Source organism: Electrophorus electricus, chromosome 9 (genome assembly GCF_013358815.1).
Source record: "Electrophorus electricus isolate fEleEle1 chromosome 9, fEleEle1.pri, whole genome shotgun sequence".
Lineage (NCBI taxonomy): Eukaryota > Metazoa > Chordata > Actinopteri > Gymnotiformes > Gymnotidae > Electrophorus > Electrophorus electricus.
The window spans coordinates 8,345,891-8,370,116 of record NC_049543.1 but is presented as its reverse complement, the minus strand read 5'-3'; the positions used below and the strand labels follow the sequence as shown (position 1 = coordinate 8,370,116).

The window sequence follows — 24,226 nt, the reverse complement described above, 5'->3', positions numbered from 1 at the left end:
CAAGAGACGTACACAGAATGTACCGTGCATCCTATCAACACGTCACAACCACATCCACTTTTAACATTTGTTCAGATGACCTCCAATGTACGTCCAGGACTTTCCACTCACAGACTGGTCCAAAGACTCCTCAATGGGGGAATCTTATGAACATTCTAATGTTGACCAAGATGAGGCTAAAAATCATCCCCTTCATGAATAGAAACATGATGACACATTGATTAAGCACATGTAGTTTTCTTGTCAAAAATATAGGAAATAGTCATGGTGTCTGTTTACCACCAAGCCATACATTGACAACACCAAACACGATTACACCCTCCTTGTCCAGTACCACCAATTAATTGCAAGAAACGCTGAAGAAATGGCTAATCATGGCAGTGACATATGATAAACGAATCCATCTAACGTCTTGTCTTTAACAGCTGATACTTGTATTTGGCGTGACTATTTGTCTCTTAACTGCATTATTGAAACATGAACGCACATTTAATGGCACCACCAAAACATGACACGCAGCGCTCCGTTGTTCAAGCACATCTGTTGTGTGTAAATTCAGCCTGCCAAAGAAAATAATTTGGCTAGTTCATTTTTCGCCCTCGCCAGTTTTCTTCTTTCTTTTGGTCCATGTAAAGTCGTTAACAGTTCTTTCATTAAGATGATGTATTTTGATGCAATTCGAATTAGTTTAGTTAAACGCCAAACCTTCTTAGAAAACACGACCTGAACTTGTTTGAAGCAGCGTGACCGTGTCCGTCATTGAATATTAAGACGAAGAAGATTAAAAAGGTTGTAGGTTGTTGATAGTTTAGCCCATTTAGCCCCGGTGAGAGAAACCACAACAGCTGCCTTTATTTTCGATAAGCGTAGCTCCGGGGCTCGCGGAGGATAGTGTTCCCTTCATCCATCACGAGGGAGCGGCGTGATACGGAGGAGCCTGCGCCACTCTCAGATCTCTCCATCCGTAACTGACATGGGGTGCATTGTTTTGGGTGGAGAGCGTAGCGCGCTGGCCTGAAGGTACATTCCTGACTCTAGGGGACCGTTTGAAACACAAGCCCAACCTTTGTGACCAGTGGACCCACCGAATTCGTCAACCTTAGCATCCACAGACACGACACTGGCTTTTTTTATAGTTCAAGTGTGAACTTGCACTATATCACGTTACACGAGTGTAGGCCAGCCGTTTTCTTTTTCTTTTTTTCACGCATGACCAATACGAATATCAAGATTCTACTCATAAGGTGTGCCCGATGTCCCTCTCCAATGTAGTTCATCCAGAGTGGTGGACTGTGTCAGTAAAAATCGGTTTCAGACGGAATAACCCCCTTTCATGCTTTTACTAGGCCAAAATATGTGAGTACAGAATACATTTTTCCAGTTGATTGCGCAATGGGAGATTTTATGTTTGCAAACTGTAATAATCTAAAAAAGAAGAGAAGACATTATGGCAGAGGCTACAGTTTCAGACATCTCTAAGATCTCTTGAAAGAAATCTATCAATACTTGATTTATGCTGTTGGATAATCAGATGCATCCCAATTATGCTAATTCAAACGTCTGATCAGGCAAGATAAGAAACGGCAGCATCACACCAACAGTAAATTATTTAACGAAAACAAATTAACGTGTTTACAAAAGAATAAACAAATTATTATACACACCTTTGTATATGAAAGTTGTAAATTTCTGTCTTTCCAATATTATATATACTTTTTGGAAGAGAACCCTGGAGGGTATTGGTTCTTAAGGAACCAGTTCTTACTATGATGATTGCATACCGTAAAAACAAATTTGCAGGTCAAAATCCTGTATATAGCTGCAGCAATTCGTGACAATGTAACAATGCTGAGCTTCGCTATGCTTTTCTCATGCTGCTGCAAGTTATTGGTAGGACGTTTTCTGCTCCACGTCCCGCCCCATACACCACCCACAAATGACGTTGATATTTACGACAACATATGGCCGGGCCAATAGCAGCCCCGCAAACTTCCGTAAGACTCGGATGGATGAAGCCAATGCGACAGGATAACAGAGGCAAGTACGTGAATTTGACGCGGAGCACTTTTATTATTTGTTTGCGTCCTCATGCATACTTAATGAAGGATGATAAGGGCACTCCCGTTTTTTCTTCAAACCACGGGTCGGTACAACTTAAGAAAGCGTGAACTTGCTCGCTCGGACGTTTAGTTCGTTACAGCAGCGAGAGCACAGAAGACTGACTCACAACTTCGCATTTTTCCGTTCTTAAGGGCTGTTCGGAGAATTATTTGAAGTTATGGAGGAACTTCTTTCAACGAAGTTATTGATGAATTGAGAATGAAGCAGTTTGTTTGGAACTGCTGAATAACAATTTTAAAAACATACATTTTATTGATTAAGGACTTGATCACCGAATATTTCCTGAGTCCCTACTGAGTGGAATCACCTCAGCGCACCATCGCATTTCAAAGCAAACTTTTGCTGGATCTGTCTTTCTATAACATGGTTTAAAATAAGGACCTTTGCACCCCGGTTGAAATGGAAAAATGAGATACACTTGTTCGACTTGACGCCAGCCGTACATAGCAATGGCAAGATTCGCGGGATCGATACGGGACTCTTGTATGTTGATCTGGCCTTTTGCTTGCGTGCTTGTATGTTTTGCTTATTTTTCCATCGCCTCTCCAACCCACGGTCGTCGGCTGATTTGTTGGCAGGCTATTTTGAACTGCCACTCGGAACCTGAATGCCACTACGCATATGGGCAGTATTTGCACGCATGTGATCCCATACTGAATGGCCAGAAGAAGAAATGCCCGAGTCACTGCATCTCCTCGTTGGTGCAGTTAAACCTGACTAAAAACGGCCCGGCGCTGGAGGACTGCAGCTGTGCTTCAGATAATTTTTGTAGGGACACCAAACGTGCCATTGAGCCATGCTTGCCGAAAACCAGTAGCATGGGTTGCACTGAAGCCCGGCGCCAGTGCGAAAGAGATTACCAGTGCCGGACTGCGATGGGTGATTATTTGCTTCACTGTGGTAAACTTTTTAGCGGGGCGACATGTACGAACGCTTGTCGAAATGTCATCGCAAATATGCGAAAACTACCAAAAGCCCAGCTCCTGGATACTTGCATCTGTGACGGGACAGAGCGGACTATATGCGAGTTTGTGAAAATAAGTATGAAAAATCTTTGCTTTGATTCTCCTCCTGTTGACGAAGAGGGCTCTAGTGGATCTGATTATGATGATGAGGATGACGAGGACGACACACCAGAGAGAACGTCTGTGGGGAGCACAGGTCTTCGCGCGGGGGCCTGGGGTGCTTTGACTGGGACGGCATCCATTTTGGTTTTGTTGCGGTTTTTTGGAATATTAAGTTAAAAATCCACGACTGTTTAATGAAAATGTCACATTCTTCTCCAAAGAATACATATGTAGCTTTGCATGACACTTGGGCGAGCTTTTGTCCTGACGATTGTCACATTTGTTATGTCACGAATCTCTATGCAAACGTATTGTTCAGAATCTGAGTTGGCCCGTGTAAACATACACTTTCGATATTTATTTCTGTGCTAAATTCTTACCTGGAAGTAATGAAGCAGTTTCCAAATATGAAGCATACATTAATATCTAAACACTACTGCATTAAAAACTATATTGCCAATATTATAAGTGCTATTTTTGTCAAACACAAACTTGAGAATGATGTATGTACACCGTAAAAAAATTATTTTGTTACCAAGAGAGTTAACAATGCGAAGCTTTAATCAGAAAGCTCTGCACTGTCAATATTAAACTAGATGTGTAAACTATTTTTTATATAAAGATGCAATTGACATTGAGTCACTGAACAACATCTGTAAAGGTATTTGGAATGCTGGAATGAGAAGTATGATAGTACTCAAGCATTCAGTTGAAAGTACTAAATATAAACATTTTGATATATCAGAGTCACATAAAAGCAATATTTTGTAATATAAAATTTCTATGAAAACAAAGGGTGATGATTCCAGCTTTAAAGGGAAGTTAGATATTAAGTGGCCTTGATTTTGCTTTTAAAATACTGTACAGTGTAAATAGATTTTTCAGAGGATCTTTAATTGTTATATAAAGATGAATTATTCACTGTGTAGAAATGTCTAAATCCACTGTATGACTGCCTCACTGTTGTACTTTTTATAGAAGGCATAAAACAAAAGTACAAAGACTAAAACGCCTATGTGTACTTTGTTTGTTGTTTGTTAATTGCATCACGTTAAGGTGATGCACTGTGTTAACAATTTTGAGAGAGCATGTTAATTTCCAGTGACTAACTCCTCTAAATTCAGGCTTACCCAGCACTGCTTGTGATGAGCAGATATAAGTATATACACAAAGAGCTTGAAGCATTGATACCCTTGGCTTTGCAAACAGAAGTGTTTGCTGAAGGTCTGAACTCTGACTTTTGGATATCTTTAGAACGTTAGCACCAAAGTGAATGGCTTTTCCCCAGGGTACATGTGCTGTGCCCAGACTGAGGAAAGACAGAGGTTTGTTTACTTTTCTATCATTGTGTTTGCTTAACAGCCTCTGTCTATATGCAGTGGCTGTGAACAAAGTTAGCCAAAAGGCAGACAGTAGCATCGCTACATGATGTGGAAGATAGATCGTCTTGATACAGGTTGTATATTTAGTCGTCTCTGAACCCGAGCGGATTGCTTTGTTAGACGTTTGAGGGGAAAGGCCTACCAAGTCATACTGCATAGGGGAGTAACGGGGTTTGGACAGTAGGCCTGACAAAGGTCGAGAGCCTTCACTAAGAAAACTTATGTTATGCTGAAGTGGTTTCTCTAAGAGAGTTGTGCCACGTTGCCCGTATGATGTGGTTTAAGATGTTTCCTTGGCATCCAGACTAAATTAACTAGCCATAAAGAGAGGATTTTGATTACCTGTTGTCTATATCGGTCAAGGATATAGCTTCCCTAAACTCAACTAAAAGCGCTATGTTTACCTTTTTGTCAAAATATTTGATCACGCATACTGTTTTGATCAAGTGCATTTAAGTACCCAGACTTGAAGATTTTCACATTAGAAGTATTCCCTATATGTCAAAGCAATGAATGATACTGGTCTAAAACCCTGCAACAGTGTGAAAGAAACCAATAAAATATATAGATTTACATTACAGACTGCCGAAAACCATAATATTGTGGGATAGCAGTTGGTTGTAAATTGTACACAACTAATTAAGTTTTAATAACATTGGCAAATTCAAGTATAACCTATGGCTTCAAAGTGAAGTAACACCCTTTTGTTAGATGGCATAAAAGTTGTTGGGAGTCTTTTCCCGTGGGAGGAATATGACAAGTTTTGTCTTTTAAAGTTTGTTTATACATTTTGTTTACTTTGTTACATGCAGGTCATTTAAGCAAAGCCACATGTCTCTCTGTCTCTGTCTCTGTCTCTCTCTCTCTCTCTCTCTCTCCTTCTTTCTTTCTCTCACCCCCCCCCCCCCCCCCCCCCCATTACCCTGTAAACTCACTGGTCTCCTCATTCTTCCCCTCTCGTCACTGTGGTCTGCAAAACGGAGGCGATTGCTGCAAAATGTTTTATTAGAGAGGGGACAAGAGGCCTTGGGTGTGCTGAATGGAGGAGAGGTCGAGTGGCACTTTTGTCATGGTAATCTAAAGCACATAATGGCCCTGGCCCCACAATACCCAGGCACTTCATTCCTCAGAGGCTCGCTGACACCTCTTCAGAGCCGAGCCACGGGGTAGCATGTGGGAAAGATCTGCTGGCTCCTGGTCCACACACTCCATGTGGGCATCACCACTGCCTGCCTGCGTCCTGTGAGACCCATCCACCAGTGGGGGCCATTATCGGAGCCTCACCCCCTCAAACGTCGATATTCTTTCACAGCGCAATGTGCTTGCTCTCAATTTCGACCCCATGAAAAAACATAAAAAAAGAAGGGCCCAGCATGATATGCATGAAATAATAAGAGAGGGCCTCGTTTGGACAACACGTGGGAATAGCCATAACGGAGCAGCTAAGTGAGTGGCGAGTGACGAATGCCAAGGCAGTTTTGTTTTTTTTGCAGTAAATTCTCATAAAGGGTCGAGGAGGTGGAGCGCGGAGGAGAACGACTGTTGGGCAGAAGGGTCCGTATCGGTGCGTTGCAGTGTCATCACAGGTATGCTTCCAGCCTGCTACACGTAGAGGGATGGATGACCTTAGCATTTGTTCTCTTGCTTTGGCCCACATCACCTCAGAGCCATGCATGGTAGACGTGTACAAAGAGTAACTAATGAAATATTACAGAAAGTAGATGTACAGCATCCAAAAGTAGAACATATGTATGGCCTACAGAATATATGTAATATGCCACAATAGATGGTGAAATCAGTGTGGAATGTTTATCTGTACAAACCTAACTATAAAACATATATTTTTATCATTAGTGGTTTCTCTTAAAAATCTGAGATATACACACTTTATGAACTCACCAATTGTAATGTAGTTAAAACAAGGAAATCTCTCTTTTAATTGTGAAGGAGTACATGTTCAAAGTCTTGAAAAAGGAGGAGCACATGTTACAAAGTCTTGTAAATTGCAAAGTAAATTACAAATACTCTATATACTCTATATGGTACAGTACAGTAGAAGAACACTAGAGCTATGCTAGAGTCAGGTCTGCATTGCCTATATTTAACTGGATGTAGAAGGTAAATCTAACTCTAGTTTAGTAAGGATGTTTTTTTCTAGCAGAAGAAAACTTCTTTTTTTTAGGTGCCTTTTTGTACCTCTTTATATTAGCAATTTGTAGTTATTACATGTCCTACATTCTACATTACGTCTTAAATGAGAAATTGTATTTAATGCAGTGTCATTATTTTTGAGGTGCTTCCCTAATATTATTAAACCCAATAGCTGATCTCTTATGAAAAGCAACAAACATATCCATATGGCATAGTGCCTAATGACTCTGCCCTGGTTTACAAAAAGGCCTTACTTTTACAGGGCCTGGCCGCAAGACTGATTATCGTTTACAAGAGGCCATGTGTGTTTGTGCTACAGGTCTCCGGGAGTTAAAAGTATCTGTCCAGCTAATCCGTGTTTCAGTGGCTCCCGCAAAATAGATGCAAGGACGTGCATGACTCCTCTTATCAATCATACTGTTGATAAGCAAAGTCTGTCTGTTATTATACGGTTGTGACTTTGGTACTTTCAGAGGTACTGAAATAGCACTGTTAAAGTACTGATCGAAATGACTAAGCTTTTACAAAGCCCACAGGCAAACGCTCGTGTCTGGTTCATTCGCAATCCGCAACTAGACCTTTAACAGATCCTCTGTGATCACAAAACAGGACATGTCATATTAATTAACCTGTTGCAGATACTTTAGCCCTTCTAATGCTCTTCTAATGCTCTTTTGTCATTCTTTTTAATAATAAACCAGCATGTTGGGAATGGCGGTTCAGGCCTTAAACTCGACTGTTCCTCACCACACTGTCAATTCCCTTGTAGCACTGTGGAGACGAATCACAGACTTCCTTTCCTCCTGCTGGAAAATAAAGCAAATTATAGAATGATTACAGGGAGCACAGCAGGGGTGATGAACCTGGAGTCAAAAGTTTGGCCCAAAGTTTAAACTGATAAGCCACCATCATAGGCCTTTGTTGGAGTAATTACTCTTAGGTTAGAAGCGGTGATTCTCAAGTGTCGGCCTCTTTGAGTCTTGGCAGGAGGAGGTGATGGAGAAACAAGAAGACAGCCGGTATGTTCAGGACTGGGCAATAACCAGTGAAATGGAAAGTGATTTGGATGGGATTTAGGATAATCCTTTAAAGGTAACACGGGGTATTTGATGGAAGGGGCCCCCTGTCGATTCTCTCTCAAGTTTACTAAATGACAAGTGTGGACTAGAGTGGTTTCAGTGTTTTAAGTGTAAGCTAGCAAGGCCTGTTTATGAGCCTGCTCTCATATTCTCCAAAGGGGGAAAAAACATTAAGAGGGAAAATATAGATTTTTCTTCCCTTTCCTTTGCGCCTGATTGGGTTTTTAATTTTATTCTCTGAATCTATATTTGTATTCCAAGGTTTTTAAACTCTGCCACTCCCTAAGGCAAGTAAAGGAAATTCACTAAACTCACTAAATCATAACAAAAAAAGAGGACCTACTTGAACCTTCCCTCGCTGTGCTTTTCACAGGCCTTTGGCTCTTGCCAGCCAAAATCGGATTTTTTTTCCCCTATCCGAGCTGCCACTTTGATTCCATCACGGAAGACTTCTGTTGAGTTCATGGCTCTTTGAAATGAGCAACTGATCCTGAGCCCAGTCTCTGCAGAGGGGTACAGCTCTTTCGCCTGCAAGGAAAAAAAGAAAAAAAAAGGAAAAAACCCACAGGATTAAGTCAGTCACAAAGAGATCACGTACCTGGAAAGTTAGTGAGGGGCAGCTCTCGAACGTTGGGTTCCTTATATGGTACTATCAGGGATCTTGTGCTGAGTTTTGCATTCTGATTATTGTAGACTCCGAAACAACAGTTCTATATTTGTTACCAAAGATGTAAACGTGCACACACATTGTTGAAAGTGGGGCATTCTTGTTCACTGTAAATGTGGACAGAGAATAATATTTTGAAATACCTTCACCACAGTTAAGAGTGTAGAGATGAAGTTTGAAGGTTGTGATTTAGCTTCAGCTGTGGGCAAACTAACATTGAATTTTCTTGAAATAGGTATGTTTATAATAACTACTAAATGTTTGAAGTGAAATATACAGTTTCAGGGGTAATTATAATCATTGCATTAACAGCTAAGTAGCAGGATTGATTAAGGCAAGGTTAAGGTTTATGCAAGATGTTCTTTGCAGGTGCACTTTCAGTAATACCTCTAATCATAGAAGAATTAGAAATGTGTTAAACCATCAGTTATGCGGCGATTCATTCTGACATAGCCAGCAAAGCAATTCTCCATGTGCTTTAATAACCTGGACCCAAAATGTTTAGGGGTTTTTAGCATGTAGTAAAGTATACTAAAATGTATCATGGAAAAAGTGTCATTCTAATGTACCTGTTCTCACTATCTGTACTTCAGGTAATAGTCAGGCTGACACAGTGGGAAATATCTTTTGCTGCTTGAATTTAAACTCCATTTCCCATCAATCTTCAAAACATGATATCAACTTACCAAAGCCTCTTCCCCCATCTTGGAGGAATAATCTGAAGTGAATTGTGAGTCTGGGCTTCCTCTGGCAGGGAATAATGGCTGGAGAAGGAGAGGCCTTGTTTTTTATTTGTTTTTAAGGGGATAATGAGATGATAGAGAGGAAGGTTTTTTTTGTTGTTGTTGTTTTTATTTTCCTGTGGGCAACTGCCATGTAATTCATGTGACAGGTTGGGGAGGAGCTGGCAAGCAATGGTCTGGTCCTTTGCTGCGGGGAGGAAGGGCACAGTTGGGCCGGTTGCACCAACGATGCCGTGGTGATCGTTGCTAGGCTTGGGAGGCATCACAGATCAGGTGGGGTTGCTGGAGTAACTCATGGGTGTGCTGCGAATGCTGTGGATTTTGTTGCACGTTTCTTTTTGTTTTGTTATTTGGGATGTCACTTCTCAAAGTCATAGCCTTTAGCTTCAATGGGGCATCCTTGTTTGACCAATTCATATGAAACATAAGCCTGAACTGGTTAAAGGTCAGGTCAAGAATTTTAGACTTATACCACGTGTGTGTGTGTAGTATACGGAAATATGTTTTGCTGGAAAATCTGGTTCAAAATCACTATTTTTTCATTCTCTGCTTCCAACTCACCATGTTAGCAGACATGGTCTGTTTCAGATCCCCACTGATGGCCTTGGGTCATGAGAGCTATCACCAGGTAGGGGGATGTGTCCCATGTGTAGGGCAAAGAGAAAGACATGCCCCAGGAGGGCGGTTACAGCCAGGAGAGAGAAGAGTCAGTGGAATAGGTGTGTGTGTGTTGGGGTGTGTGTGTGTGTGTGTGTGTGTGTGTGTGTATATGTGTGTGTCTGTGTGAAACCATTGCCCTAACACTAGCCAAGTCCAGGTTTCCACGGCACAATGCATCATTTCAATCCCTTTGCTCACCATTAGCACCATTTACCAACACTGAATACTCCAGCCAGCAGTCCACTGGGAATATTCTCTCACCACTCCCATGCACCAAATAAAGGAGGGTCCACTTAAGAGCAAAGATGGGGTGGGGGAGAGAAAGGCAGAGGCTGAGAGGAGGATAAAAAAAAGACAAAAAACTTGCTGACATGGGACATAACTTAATTTCCACGGTCGCAGAGTGGCCAGGGTGGGGCGGTCTGCTGTGGATGACCATTTGAACTTCAATGGCTCCGGTGACCCTGAAGGGCAGCTTGAGTTTGTGTCCCACATGGCTCTGGTGGGAGGAGATGACCAGTACTGTTTATAGGCGTGACTTCTGGAAGCGATCCTTGTTCTCAACTGATCACTTCCTCTCAAGATTCAAACTCTCAATGGCTGGTGTGTAGTATTGTAAGTTAAACCCAAAAATTAAATTCTAAACATAACTTTGTAATTCTCCAAATGACAAGTTAAAAATGAACCTCTTCTAACTTTATACATTTGTTTTTTTAACTTAAAGTAGATAAAAAACAGATTGCTCTAGCATGATCATTGTAAAAGGTATATGTGGTCCAGATCAAAGTGACAATATCTTAGTGTGAAAAAAAGTCGAACGTTCTGTTTAATGTCATGTAGTGCTATGTGAACCACGAGTATCAATTACAAGTCCTTCCTTATTCTCTTTGCTCTTCTAACCCCAATTGTTCCATAAGAGCCATTGAGCTTCTTGTAGCAAGCCCACTTCCACCTGAAGGACTGGCAGGCTTCACCCCACACAGCGTCTCTAGAAAGGGCTTTTACAGCCTCGCTCCTCTGCCTCTCCATGGCAAGTCAAGAAGGCACTCGACAGCAATGGCCACAACTTACAAACCGGGGCAACATCGAATGATTAACTAAGTAGAAAATCAATCAAAGACAATAAACTAGAGGACAGCAGCAGAAAGATGGAGGTTAGGTGGGTGTGGGGGAGGGGAGGGGCCCAAACAGAATATATAATGAAGCCCAAGCTGGGGAGTTGTTAAGAGTTAATAGTCTCTGAGGAGTTGAATGAGAGGCTGGGGGTCTCACTCTATTAAGCCGACCTCAAGGGCCAGGGGCCAAATTGCACCCAGTTGTTGCCCTGAAAGAATTCATCCTTCACACATTCAGTTCACCCATTATTTTGTCCCTTTTCATGGCTAAGGCCATGCAGGAGGACCCAGGATCTAAAAGAATCACTACAGGCCCTGGAGGTGTGTGTGTGTGTGTGTGTGTGTTAGAGAGAGAGGGAGTGGAAGAGAGAGGGAGCAAGAGAGAGGGTGAGGGAGAGAGAGAGAGAGAGAGAGAGAGAGAGAGAGAGAGAGAGGTAGGTCATAAATATGTTGAATTGAGCGCAAGTTTAACTGGCTTTGTGTAGCAAACATAAATGATCCTTCAGAGTAATTAATTAATTCAGCATATAGTGGTTTGAGTTATTATGTAGTGAGACAACAGGCAGAATTGATATGGTTCCCAAGGAGTTTTCTCCCTTTTTGTATTACTCAAGCAAAGGGGCTGGTAATAAATTATATTTGTTGAAGTGTGTGTGTGTGTGTGTGTGTGTGACACATACATGTGTGACTGCAGTGTGTGTTAAGATCTGTTGTTGTAGTGTTATTGCCTGGTTAAGTATTAACTGGACCATCAACACTCATCAAACCGTCATCTCAGAAAGAGAAAATGAAAAGGAATGTCTTACTATGTCTTTCAACAGATCTAGTTAAATGTCCAGTGTACTTTCCCATATTCTTTCATTTGTTCCATCCCATTGCTCCATTATATGGTACTTCCAAAACATAAGACACATTCTTATAATACAAGGTGTTGCAATACATTTCTGTATCTTTTCCAGTATATATTCATATAAATTTCAGTGCAAATTATTATATACCACCATATATGGTATATAATGCAGTGTAATATCATACATATCCAATCTACATAAAAATATTTTAGATTAATATTAATGCAACATAATAATATGATGTTGTATGATAGAACATAATAGACTACTGGCAACTTCTCTAGTATTTGGTAGTATTAACTGACTTTATCCTAATGGCGTGTCTATGGGTGATACCCAATATGACACTCCCCCTCTCAGTTAAAAACACCATCAGCAGACATGCCTCTCTGAGGGGTTGCCAGCTCAACCTTCCTCAAAGAAGTGAGCATGCGTTGGCCAGAGCACATTGAATGGTATTGTGAAAGAGGTAGGGCAGCATTGCTCGTGGTATACATGTCTTCGTTATCCCCCAGAGTCCCTCCGATGCCCTGGAACACAGATACAGGCGCATTGGCACTGCCCCCACTATGCATTCCTGGCTAAGTAAGGGAGGCCGACTGTGAGGTCGAGTGTACGGGGACACTTCCTGGGCTTAGTCCCTGCACAGCAACACCATGGTCGTGTGTTTCATCCATTGCTTCCCTCCACATCTATCCTATTGTTCTTTCTCTCTCCCTCTATCTCGTGTTCTATCTCTCTCTCGCTCTCTCTGTTTTGTTCTCACGCTCTCTCGCTCTCTCTCTGTCTTGTTCTGTCTCTCTCCATCTCTTGTTCTCTCTCTCGCTCTCATTTTCTATTCTTCCTTCATGGCTCACAAGGCCCAAATATAAAGCCATATTCGCACTCTCATTCCACATTCCCCTAAGGCCAGCCTGACTGGGAAAGACAGTGTTTTGACTTTGGCCTCTATTGTGATATGTTTAAGCTCTGTCATAATTCAGCTTGTTACAGCTTTTCCTGTACTTGTTCACAGCTGTGGACCTGCATCTGAGGAACATTTTGTGTTTCTCATCCTTCTAGAAGACAAAATAATAATATCAAGTTTCAAGTTTCAAGTTTGGTTTATTTGTCACATACATAGTCATACACAGTATAACTCGCAGTGAAATGGTTGAGTGCTCTGTCCAAACTGAGGAAAAAGAAAAACATGGGTGCATAGAGAAATATTATACAAATATATATATACAATGTATGTACAATATATGTATATTATGTTTATATACACAATGTACAATGTATACATGATATGTATATATGTATGTACACAATGTACAGAATGTACAGTCCCATTTTGTAATTGACATATTTACAGTTATATGTTACATGGTGGTAATTGAACATATTTACAGTTATGTTACATGGTGGTGGTGGTGGTCCCCACAAGCTATCAATAATAGCTTGATCATTCTTGTGTTATTCCCTTGAGTGCACTGGTGCAGAGTGCCATCTAAATGGCTTATTGTCACTTGAGCCAAACTTTGTTCTGTTTTAAATTAAATTAAGTTTAATTGCCAGATTCCTCTGGCAGTAGCAACAGATGAATTAATCATTTGAACACTTTAATTATGATGTTGTTTGCTTTTTAGAGCTTGGCGCAACTCTCCAGTTAAAAATTCTTTTCAAACATTTCATTCTCTGGCCTTGCCATTTTGGTCAAAGGCCTTGCCGGGCAGATCAGATCAGCGGAACAGAGATGTGCTCCCTGATCCATTTTGTTGTTTATCCCATTTATCTTCTTCAGCCTGGATGGCCCTATCAGGTGAGCTAAGTGGGTACCCTTATACTCTGCAGGCAAAGAAAAGAGAGAGGGAGGCTGGGAAGGGATGGGGGTGGGGGCTAAGGGCAACAGCTGTTGCTTTCACAGAAACGTTTTTAACCTCTCCACTTTGCCAAGGCGCGTCCGATGTTAAAAGGCCCGTTGCCTAGGAGACGACCCTCATCCCCCCTCCCCCCTCCTGGCCTCCCCTACACGCCCACTCGTTCGTCCTTGGTTTCTGTTTTTCTCTCTCTCTCTCTCTCTCTCTCTCTCTCTCTCTCTCTCTCTCTCTCTCTCTCTCTCTCTCTATCTCTCTCTCATGCTGGACGGATATTGGTTTACAGGGTTGTGTTGGGCTCCAGAGCAGCAGATCCCCATGTGAAGGCCCTTGGCTCTTTGTTATGGCATGCCGATGAAGGACGGAGCTGGAATCTGGCTGACCCACCTCGCTCAACGCACCTGACGGGTGAGTGGGCGGAAAGCGAGAAATTTTAATCACGGATTCCTGACATCCTGCCTGGGTTCCGGGGGCCTGGACCCTGAGCCAGGTGTGTGCGTCTCGTGTCCTTGGATATTGGCCATCGGTGCCAATGCTGTTTTATTAGACTGAGTCGAGTTACTCAGCGCCGTATGAGTCAAGTAATGGTAATCTATGACGGATGTCTCCCATAGTGAGTAATTATGGTACTGGTGGAGTTACAAGAAGTCAGAAAAGTCATGGACAATATTGCCAGTTCCCCTTCTTACTCACACACTTTACTCTTGGTATTTAATAATGAAAAACAAATCCTTGCCTGGGCATTTTTACACACTATAGACTGCTGACTTACAACAAAGCAGGATAATTCTGCACAGGGCGGAAAGGCCTGCGTAACACCATAATTTGTAGGAACTCACAAAAGGGCCTTGTTTAGGAGTCATATTAAGTTATGCCTTCAAAGCTCATTGAAGAACTAAGTTTCCATCTGCAATAACAATCTAAATTGCAAATACATTAATGGGGCATAGACATTAATGGGACTGTGTCATTAAACCATGCTTATTATGCAGGCTGGCAAGGTGCCTTCACTTAAATGCCTCCCAATTAAAATGTAATTTAGACGCTTCATTGTATTTTGAACTTTCCACTTATGCTGGCCAGAATTAATTAAACGAAAGACCTGCTGAGAAGGCCAATTAGTTGCATCTACCATGAGGCATTCTAACAACCCCTGACATCCATGGAGCTGCTCTTTATACAATAATAAGACAAAGAAGGGGAGAGTTAGTTTGGTGTTTTGGTACAGATTAAAGATTTTTTCTTTTCTAATAAAGTTCCAAACTACTCTAATGCAGCCGTCCCTATGTGCCGATGACAGTTTTGTAGTAGAATGATGCCACGCGTATAAAGCTTGTCTATGACAAGTTGAAGCTTAATATTCTGTGATTACATATGCATTCTTACACTATTGAAAGATTTAAAGGATATTTTAAAGGCTCATATGCAGCTTTGCTTTGTTAGTTTTGTTTTGTTCATTTGAAACAGATATCAGAATGTCTAGTCTTTTTTTAAGAGCCAATCACGTGTATCTTAGATTATTTTATACGTGTTGGTTGCACTTTTGGTACACAATACACTTAAGACACTATACGGCGTCACCATAACACCTGTGTTCCACCTCTGCTGTTCCGTTCCTCATAATCTGCAAAAAATTCCACCATAACCATTTTTATTATCCTCATACCAGCAATGTCAGCTTCCCTGAAGCTGGAATGATGTCATTCGGTAAAACCTGTGGTTATTGATGGTAGACAGCTAGAGAGCACACATTACAGCAAGTCTTTGATTAAAATCATTTGGCAAAGCCTTCCACATCTTAGACAAACAGCCAGTGGGACATTTCTGTGGTAAGAACAAGCTCAACGTTGTGTTACTTATTAAAGGCTCCACGCTGACATGGACATTGCTTTTTGTCGTTATATATAACAAAGTGTCTGCTGTTTCGTTCAACAGCATGCATATTGTTCTTGTTTTTGTGTTCACATGAAGCAGGCCTTTTTGCAAATCTTACAGGATTTCTCTTGAACTTGACAGCAGTCAGGACTTCCAAGACAGCCAAGGTCCATTCCATTTGCATTCTATCTTCTGAGACGGCATTACACAGTATGAGGTTTTGTTGGCGTAATTGATTTTGAAGAACCATTTTCCATTCCCCAGGGGCAAGAAGAGAAAACAAACTAATTACAGTGTAATATAGAGCTGGTTTAGCAATTAGGAGTCTGCGAATCATTTTGATATGGCGCGTGTGCTTGTCTCTCTGTGGGAAAAACCACAACACACATTCAGCTGTCTTCAGTTGTGTGAACCACAGTGCTCTGGGCACAACCATGGAAGTCTTCTGGGAAATAAATAACTAATAGAGCTTGCCATCCACTGTGATTCCTTCCTGTATAAGACCAAAAAAAAAAAGGAAATGTTACTAAGCTGCGTTTTATAGGCACAGTTGCTGTAGCAAAGCAAGCCAGTGCTATTGAATAGCTTTTTCCTGGAAAGATCCATCATTGTTCCTAGTCTTTAGATGTGTTCTTGTTATGATATGACCTAAGAGTTGGTAAGGACTTGATGAAAATGGAACAAAACACCCTCAGTTCCCAAGAGGATTAGTTCTCTTTTATTGCAACTCGGTATGACCCTTGTTTTCATAAGCAAAGGTAGCTGAACCTGGTGTTTGGTGAGTTAGTTTCATTATGGTTAAGCACTAGCAGCAGCGGTGGTCGCAGTTAGCATTTGAATGGTGGAACTCGGCATCAGGTCAGAGCAAGAAGGCTGGTTGCATGTTTCGTCATTGCTTTCCCTTTTCTCTGACACACGAGGTGCCTTCAACCTCACAGTGTGCTTGTACAGTGTTTTTGACATCCAGGGTTTATGACAGCTTGTCAGGTCGACCTATAGAGCAGTGTAAGGTGCCGTTTCTGCAGAACTTAATCCTGTTTTATGAGTGTGTTCCAAGGGGATGCCATGACTCTAGCTCTCTGGTGCTAGCTATTTAAATGAGCTAATGTTCAACCTAAATAATAATAAACAGCAAATATTCACACGTGTAGCTTTTCACTCCACTTCAAACCAAGCCATTCCAGGACTGACAATGTGCTCTCAATTGCCAATATCCTTTCATTTCACTTAAAGGCCCCGGGGGGGGGGGGGGGGGACCCCATTCATCCACATTCTAAACCCTCTCTGCTCCAATATTCTTAACCAAATACAGCGGCAATGAAGAGGTCAAAGGGGGAATGAGGCACGTTTGCCCCTTTAGCCCCTTGATATATACCCTTACTACGGAACACCTGTTTTCTTCCTCTCCCTCCTCTTGGTTTACTTCAACCTTGTTTACTTTGGGATGTGTCCATTTCCCTCAGGCATTTCGCAACTCCAACTCTAAAGTTAAGTTAGGTGACCAGCAAGATCAGTCGAATTTTTAAGCCCCCCACCCCTGAACAGCTGCATGAAAAGCAGTTGGGTACAACACCAGCTCAGCTACATGCCTAAACAAACTGTTTAATTAACAATTATAGAGGGCCTAGAACACATCCAGGTCACATCACCACTGCCCTACTCTTGCTTTGTGTACAAGTGTGTTTAGGGTGTATGCTAAAATTTGTCAGTGTCATGTGAGTGAGTATAGAACCTGGTAAATCAGCTGTCATTCTTTTTGAGGAAAGGAAAATGCATGCCGTGGTGGAACCAAAAAGAGGTGTGCCCAAGAAAAATGGAGAAGTGGGCTATCAAACTTGTAAGCAGCTTCCCCAGGTTTAGTCAGGTTTCTCAGGTTCCGCTCAGCAAGCAACTTCTGGAGTCTCCTTCAAAGGTGCCATGCTGAGTTTCCCTTTTGCTCTTCTCTCTCTCACACCTACCCAATGGGCCATCCCTGCACCCCTCTTTTCATCTCTTCCTTAGTGGGGAGGATAGAGTCCAAATGTACTCTCAGCTTCACATGGAGGCCTTGTTAGTGCATCCAGCTGAGACGAAAGTCAACACACTCAGGAGAGGTGAGAAGCAGGAACAGAACCATGGAATGGGTATTATTTGGTAACCTTAGCTTGATCCAGCACATGAGAACAAATTTAGTCATGGTGAGATATAATAGCAAAGACTGGAATACTACTTGACACACATATGAGTACAAGCACACACACACACACACACACGAATTATGCAACCACGCAGGATAATTCTGTGAGCTGCAATGTCGAAGGCATAATCATGTCAATGCAAACAGAAGTAGCACGAGATTAAAGCAACACAAACACAGTCCACAGGAATGAAAAGCCCTTACAGCCCCCGCTAAACCCTGTGTGCTAGCACTGTCAGATAATGTTTTATACACGTATCACTATCACCTCTCAAATCCCTCTCAATCCTAAACTAATTCTGTTTATTGACCATAGTAATCCCAACTGAGACACTGCAAATAGCAACTTCCCTCATAGAAGAATCTGTATCTAACATATTCATCTACAGTGATTGCCACTCATACTTATCTGTCAGTTTAAAAATCACTTTAATGGTTTAAGGTCACTTTAATGGTTTAAGGTTGACTTACAAAGTGAGTGACAAGCACTAAAATCTAAAATCCTCTTTTAATTTATTTTCATTTAATTTATTGAGTTTTTGTTTTTGTTTCATTATTCACTCATTTCTTCCTAAGGCAGGTATCCATTCAGGGGGCCATGAACAGGAAGAAAAAGATATGAACAAATTAACCACTTGATCATTTTAAGGAATTTGAATCACTCACTTGGCAACAGCTGTTAAAACCCTAAAATGCGTGAAATGGCAAATTAGTGGCAAAACTAGCTTCAGTTCTGTTCTTAAAATACAGCTGAGAGGCAATAAGTCCATAAAAATGCCTGGAAATGTCATTAAAGTTAATTTCACCCCAATCATAACCTTAACCCATTAATTTATCAGTGTCAAAGTGCTGCATTAAGATATGGGACTAATAATCAGAAGTTTGTCGGTTCAAGCTCCACTATTGCCAAGTTACTGCTTTTGGGCCCCTAAGCAAGGCCCTTAACCCTCTGCTTGAATTGTACTTGGTCACAATTGTAAGTTGCTTTGGATAAAAGTCTCTGCTAAATGCCCTAACTGTATATAACTTGATATGCATTATAAGTGTCACATGTTTTAAAAATGTGCCAGCTAAGTCATTCTGGGTTGTACCTTATGCATCAAACATGGATCAACAGCATACCTTAACTAAATGGGTAGCCACTGTGCATTAAATGAGTCTGCTGATTTTCTTATGGCTAACATGGTGCATCTTAAGGACAACTCTCTGTGCCTGTGGCAGCCCATGCTAGCCATGCAATCATACACCGAGGTGTGTGTGGAGAAGTCCTCATTGAACAGATTAAAGGACAGTCTCATACTGGTCATTTGCCCCTTTTATCTGCTATGTTCGTATGAAGTTAAACTGATGTGTTATCAACACTGTTTTTCAAAAACAGTGCTATGGTTAGAGTTTGTTCAAATACTCAATTATATTAACTGCAAATGGGTCCTACAATTTTATATTGTTTCTTATGAACCCTTATCTCCATTTTTGCAGTAGATTCTATAAAAACAGTTGAAGATACAATTTTGCAACACTTGGAACACTTGCAACACCACTTAGCCACATAACTGCACAACCTAAAAAATTCCTAATGGTGTATGATGACTCAGACCCTTTACTGGAAACTGAGGGTATGAACTACACACTGCAACCTGATGACTGCAGATTTTGTGAAAAAGACTAGCAAGCTAACAAAGGACCTTAGCAATGTCACTGGTTATTGTGTCTTTTAATCATAGCTCAAAAAAGGCTGCATCTTTTGCATTTATTCGAACATTTAATGAATACTATCATTGTGGTAGCCTTAACATTCATTATGAAGGCTAATCTAAGCATAAGCAATAGATCTAGTTGTATATTCCAAACACACTCTAAACCCCTTTTTTATTCTTAGCTGAGTGTATGTTTGTATCCATAACTGGGACTGCAGTACTATAGAATGGCCATGTTAGGTGATGGAGCGGGCCTCTGTGTTGTCACTTGGCTAGCGTTGCCTTCACAATGTCTGCCAGCAAGAGATTTGTGTCTAACCCACAGCTTGGAGCTCTCAAAGTCCACTATACAGAGACAGCCACTGCTTCCCCAGACCTGAACCCTGTCCAAGTTAAAACAGCACAACTCTGGCTTGTCTCGGGATGACACAGATTGACGGTGACAAGCGAAGCTTTTTCTCGTCTGTTTTGGCCACAGCTAACTGGTGTCGACCCATTTGTTGCCATGTGTGGTTGGGATGTTTCCAGGCCAGATCCTAAATTAGAGTTCTATTCCTTTTCACTTAAATGGCTCTTGAAAATCCATGAGGACTGAAAAATGTCATTGCCCTTATCTGAGAATGTCATGAACGAATGTAACCGACTGCAGTCATGGGCAATCTGCTAAACGCATTAACAAGAAGATGTGGAAACCTTTTTCTCTGAATAGCAAAACTGCAATATTAATCTGTGCAATTCTTTATAATCTGCAAGATGGAATCAAGGAAAGAGTTGTCCAGATCTACAGAAACATCAGCAGATGGGGGACTGTCAAGTCATATATTTCAACTCCCGGGTCTGCAAATATCACTAGCGTGGAAAAGACGTAGATCCACTTAAAGTGAAAGGTCCAAAGTTGGCAGATCAATTGTTTTTAACACAATGTTGCCAGTACTTGTAAATGTGGAAGTTAAGAACAAGCACTTACATAATACTATTTTATTGCTGGCATGGTAAAAAATCTCAGAGAATGCCATATACATTCAAAATGAATATGCTGTTTATTTAAGCAAGTGCAATAACAACAGGGATTTATCTAGCAGGGAGGATAAATAGACACACATCATGATAATAGGGGACATACCTCAGGTATTCGATTAAACTAAAATTACATGATTGAACCAAACTAACACATATGCACAAACCAACAATTATGAATATTAAATTAGATTAAAGCTGAAAATATGGTTGTGGAGAGGTACACGGGACCCTGGGAGCCTCGTCGTGTGCTTCTCTGCTCTCCCATTGGTTATCCACCTACAGTCCAGTGGCAGACACAAGACTATAAATGAGACACCAAACTTTAAGATACTTGGAATGTGAAATAAATAATAATTCCTTCATAACTGTTATGCCTCATAACACAATAACATTACATAAGTCCATAATTAGACAACATTGAACAAATTAAACATTAATATTACAGTGTACCATGGAGTATTGTTTCCTTCATAGGCACAGTGAACAAAAAGGAATCTCTGAAGTCATATAAGCAACTATCAAAGCTGTAAATCATACTTAAATCAATGTTATCCTTTGTGGTTTCCCAGAAAGTATGTGTTGAATACCACAAGGGATAAAGAGGGTGGATCCATAAAATGGGGCACATCCATAGGCCTGTTAGCTTATGACTTGCAGCCTACGCTGTCCCATGCTGATCCCTTCTGATATTACCATAGCTGACCCCTATGTCACAGATCACAGGAAACATCTGAGTGAAAGATAGAGGGAGAAAAAGAGCATGGAAACCACTGGCTATGACTCCTCAGAGCAATTAAACCCAACAATTACATCACAGCAGAGAACTTGACTGTGTGCAGATACCACAGTGCCCCCTCCCTAAACTGGGCAATCTTTGTTCAAGGAATCACTACCTAACAGGATGTTGAACAAACAGGAAAGTGGTCTAAGGTAGCACCTGATGAGCACATGAGACTCCAGCTGTCCACCTCTAGGGCAGTGAGGAAGAACTGCTGCAAACACATTGTACACCACTATCAGAGACTTGTTCGTGCACTGGGCTTGCATGCTGGGTCTCGCTTGGTGCACCAGCCCATGAGGATGCACTTTGCCCAGGCTCAAATATCACCACTCACGTGGATGGGAGCCTGGGCTTGGTTTGTGGTTCTCTTTACCACAAACTTCACATCTTAGGCTTCTGGAAGTGCCATGAAGGGTGTGGGATATTCATGTCCAATCGATTTGCCTCCAAAACCCCATCCACATTCTCTTGTCATTTTAATTACATGTAAAGCTGTTGCACTCATACAAATATACTGAGGGCCTTTTTCCCAAGTGAAGTAACTAGGGAAGGATTTTCTAGGATGAAGTGCTTTGAATTAAAACTACACAATTACTGGAAGCATTTTCTGAATGCATTCACACTCTAGTGAGAAGAAGGAGGAAGGAAACTGTTGCTTGCAGCTTTGAAACTAGTACACTATTGTGCAATCGAAATCTCAGACCTTCTCGAGACTTGCAGGTCCATGGACTCAGTGTGCATTCCCAAGAAAGTCCACAGCTCCACTGTTTTAAGCCAGAGGGTCCACTTTGGATGCAGTCTTCAACAGACTTGAACTGCCAGGACACAGATGTGACATATTTGACAACATCATTTGAAAAAGGAAGGATTTTATCAGAGATTTTGATATCAAATTAATTAGCATATGTTGTATATGGGATGATAAGTGTGTTTAATTATAACTGTTTTAAACTTTATTATAACTTCTGATCTTCAACAATAGGTCCACTGGCTATGACAGTGTGACCTATCCTGTAATGTGCATTATGATAAATTGCATGCCTCTAACTGGTACTGGAACAAGGGCCAGACTGATTGGAGCTGGTAATAAACCCCTCTGCCTCCAAATTCCAGATGCAGTTATTAAATTCACAATACTATACACAACAGCAACAGTGATAGCTGCTTAGGTCTTGCTTCTGGTATTCTATTTGGTGTAGATAACCATGGAAACCAATATAACTGAAGTGAGTACCACTTTTTATATACATACAGTCAGGCAGCCTCACAGATTTGATGTGATTGCATCAACCACTTCAGCAAAAGTCACAGCATGTATGTCCAAAGTCTGAGACTGGACTCTACAGTCTGGAGAATTAGATTTGGCATGTTTCAAGTGTGATATTGAAGTTACATCAGAAGCATGGAAAAACCAGCCCTGCCTGGTATTTCTTGGGAACACTAACTTTAAAACATACTGTGTTGAGCAATACAAAGGTTCTTTTTTATTCTCTGTAAATATACTTTATCAAAAGGGCAACACAAAGTGGAAACAGCAGAGGGGAAATACCTGCCTTGTATTACGTGTTCTGGGAAAGGACTGGTCATCTGCCAGAGTCTTTCTCTCCCTAATCTGCTTTTATTCTCTTCAAAGGCAGGATAGAAATATTACAAAAAAAAAAAAAAAAAAAGGTTCCTCATATATTTTGGCCCAGGGGAATTTTGAAAGTCTTAACAATGTCCAGCATTAAAATGGGATGGGTTCAATTGAAGTCAGGTATTTACAACATGGTCTCCAACCTCTTAACAGTGTTCCTATATTACATTCATATTAGGTTTGAAATAAAGCTCACTTACTCAAATACTACTGCATTAGATGAGTACATATTTTACTATATGCACTCATCTAATGCACTATTACCTGAGTGCATATTATCCACATTATCTTGGCAGATGTATCTTTTGCTAATTTGGTAATTTGGAGTGTGTAAGATTAATTTTCTGGTTTTGACATTGCCTGATCTCAGTGGTATGCAGAGCTATAAAAAAAAACCAAAAACATGGGAATAGTGCAATGTGAGTTACAATATATTTAGATTTCATGATTGCATTTATCTAGCCAAGCTAAGAGTTTGTACTGATTTTGGTCAAAATGCAACAATTAATTAACTAAATAATTAATTGAACAAAGAAAAAAAATCTCTTTAGTGATCAGGGCTGACAGCTCTTGGTTCTGGAACCTTTAATATGCTAGGCATAGAAAATTTCAGATGGAATCCGAACTGATTTTACAGGCCCAACTGAACACAGCTCCTACTAGCGTGAGCTGAGCTAGGCTTTCCAGTGTCAGTTCACTCTCTCACCAATTTTGCTTGTTTATTTACTTTCACCAGCTGTGCGATGCACATCTATAAAGCATTATCTCTCTAAGTATATGTCTCAAATAGGCATAAAGTGGTTTATTTCTGACTGAATGCTAATCTGTGGCAGAGCTTTACGGTCCACTGCGTAGCAAACCGTGGTTTACACTGACGGCTGTCCGTGGTCCTTCTGTGGCATGCAGACTGACTCAGCTAGGACCACAAGCTGCACACAGAGCAGGGGCAGATGCAGAGATAAGGGAAAGGCTGTCCTAACTTGTATGTCGACTCCTCAGGGAGAGACAGAGGCAAAATATGGCTTAAGGAATTCCTGAAATATTCAGAAGATGCAGGAAAAAAAAAAACAGTTCTGAAACATGTGATCCTGTCTAGTATTCTCTTCTCTTTATGGGGAGATATATATGCACAAAAAGAAAAAAAAACAAAACAAAACAAGAAAATTAATAGGAAAACTGGTGAAAATGTTTATGACCACAATGAAGGCTGATGAGGATGAATATTGTCCTGTCTTTGAATATGTTCATATTAGGTTTGGTTATGTGAATGTGCTGTTTACAGACAAGTTCATTTCCAAGACACTTCCAACACTCTGCACAACACATTCTCACATTCATGAATATAGCTT

The 24,226-nt window shown here is 41.0% G+C and overlaps 1 protein-coding gene across 1 annotated transcript; it reads left to right on the top strand.

Annotated features, from left to right (window-relative positions):
• The first annotated feature begins 2,006 nt into the window (after positions 1-2,006).
• On the top strand, positions 2,007-4,197 carry gas1a (growth arrest-specific 1a). Its single transcript, XM_027028449.2, has one exon. The coding sequence runs from the start codon at positions 2,571-2,573 to the stop codon at positions 3,363-3,365; it is 795 nt and encodes a 264-aa protein (XP_026884250.2). The 5' UTR covers positions 2,007-2,570; the 3' UTR covers positions 3,366-4,197.
• Positions 4,198-24,226: the final 20,029 nt, after the last annotated feature.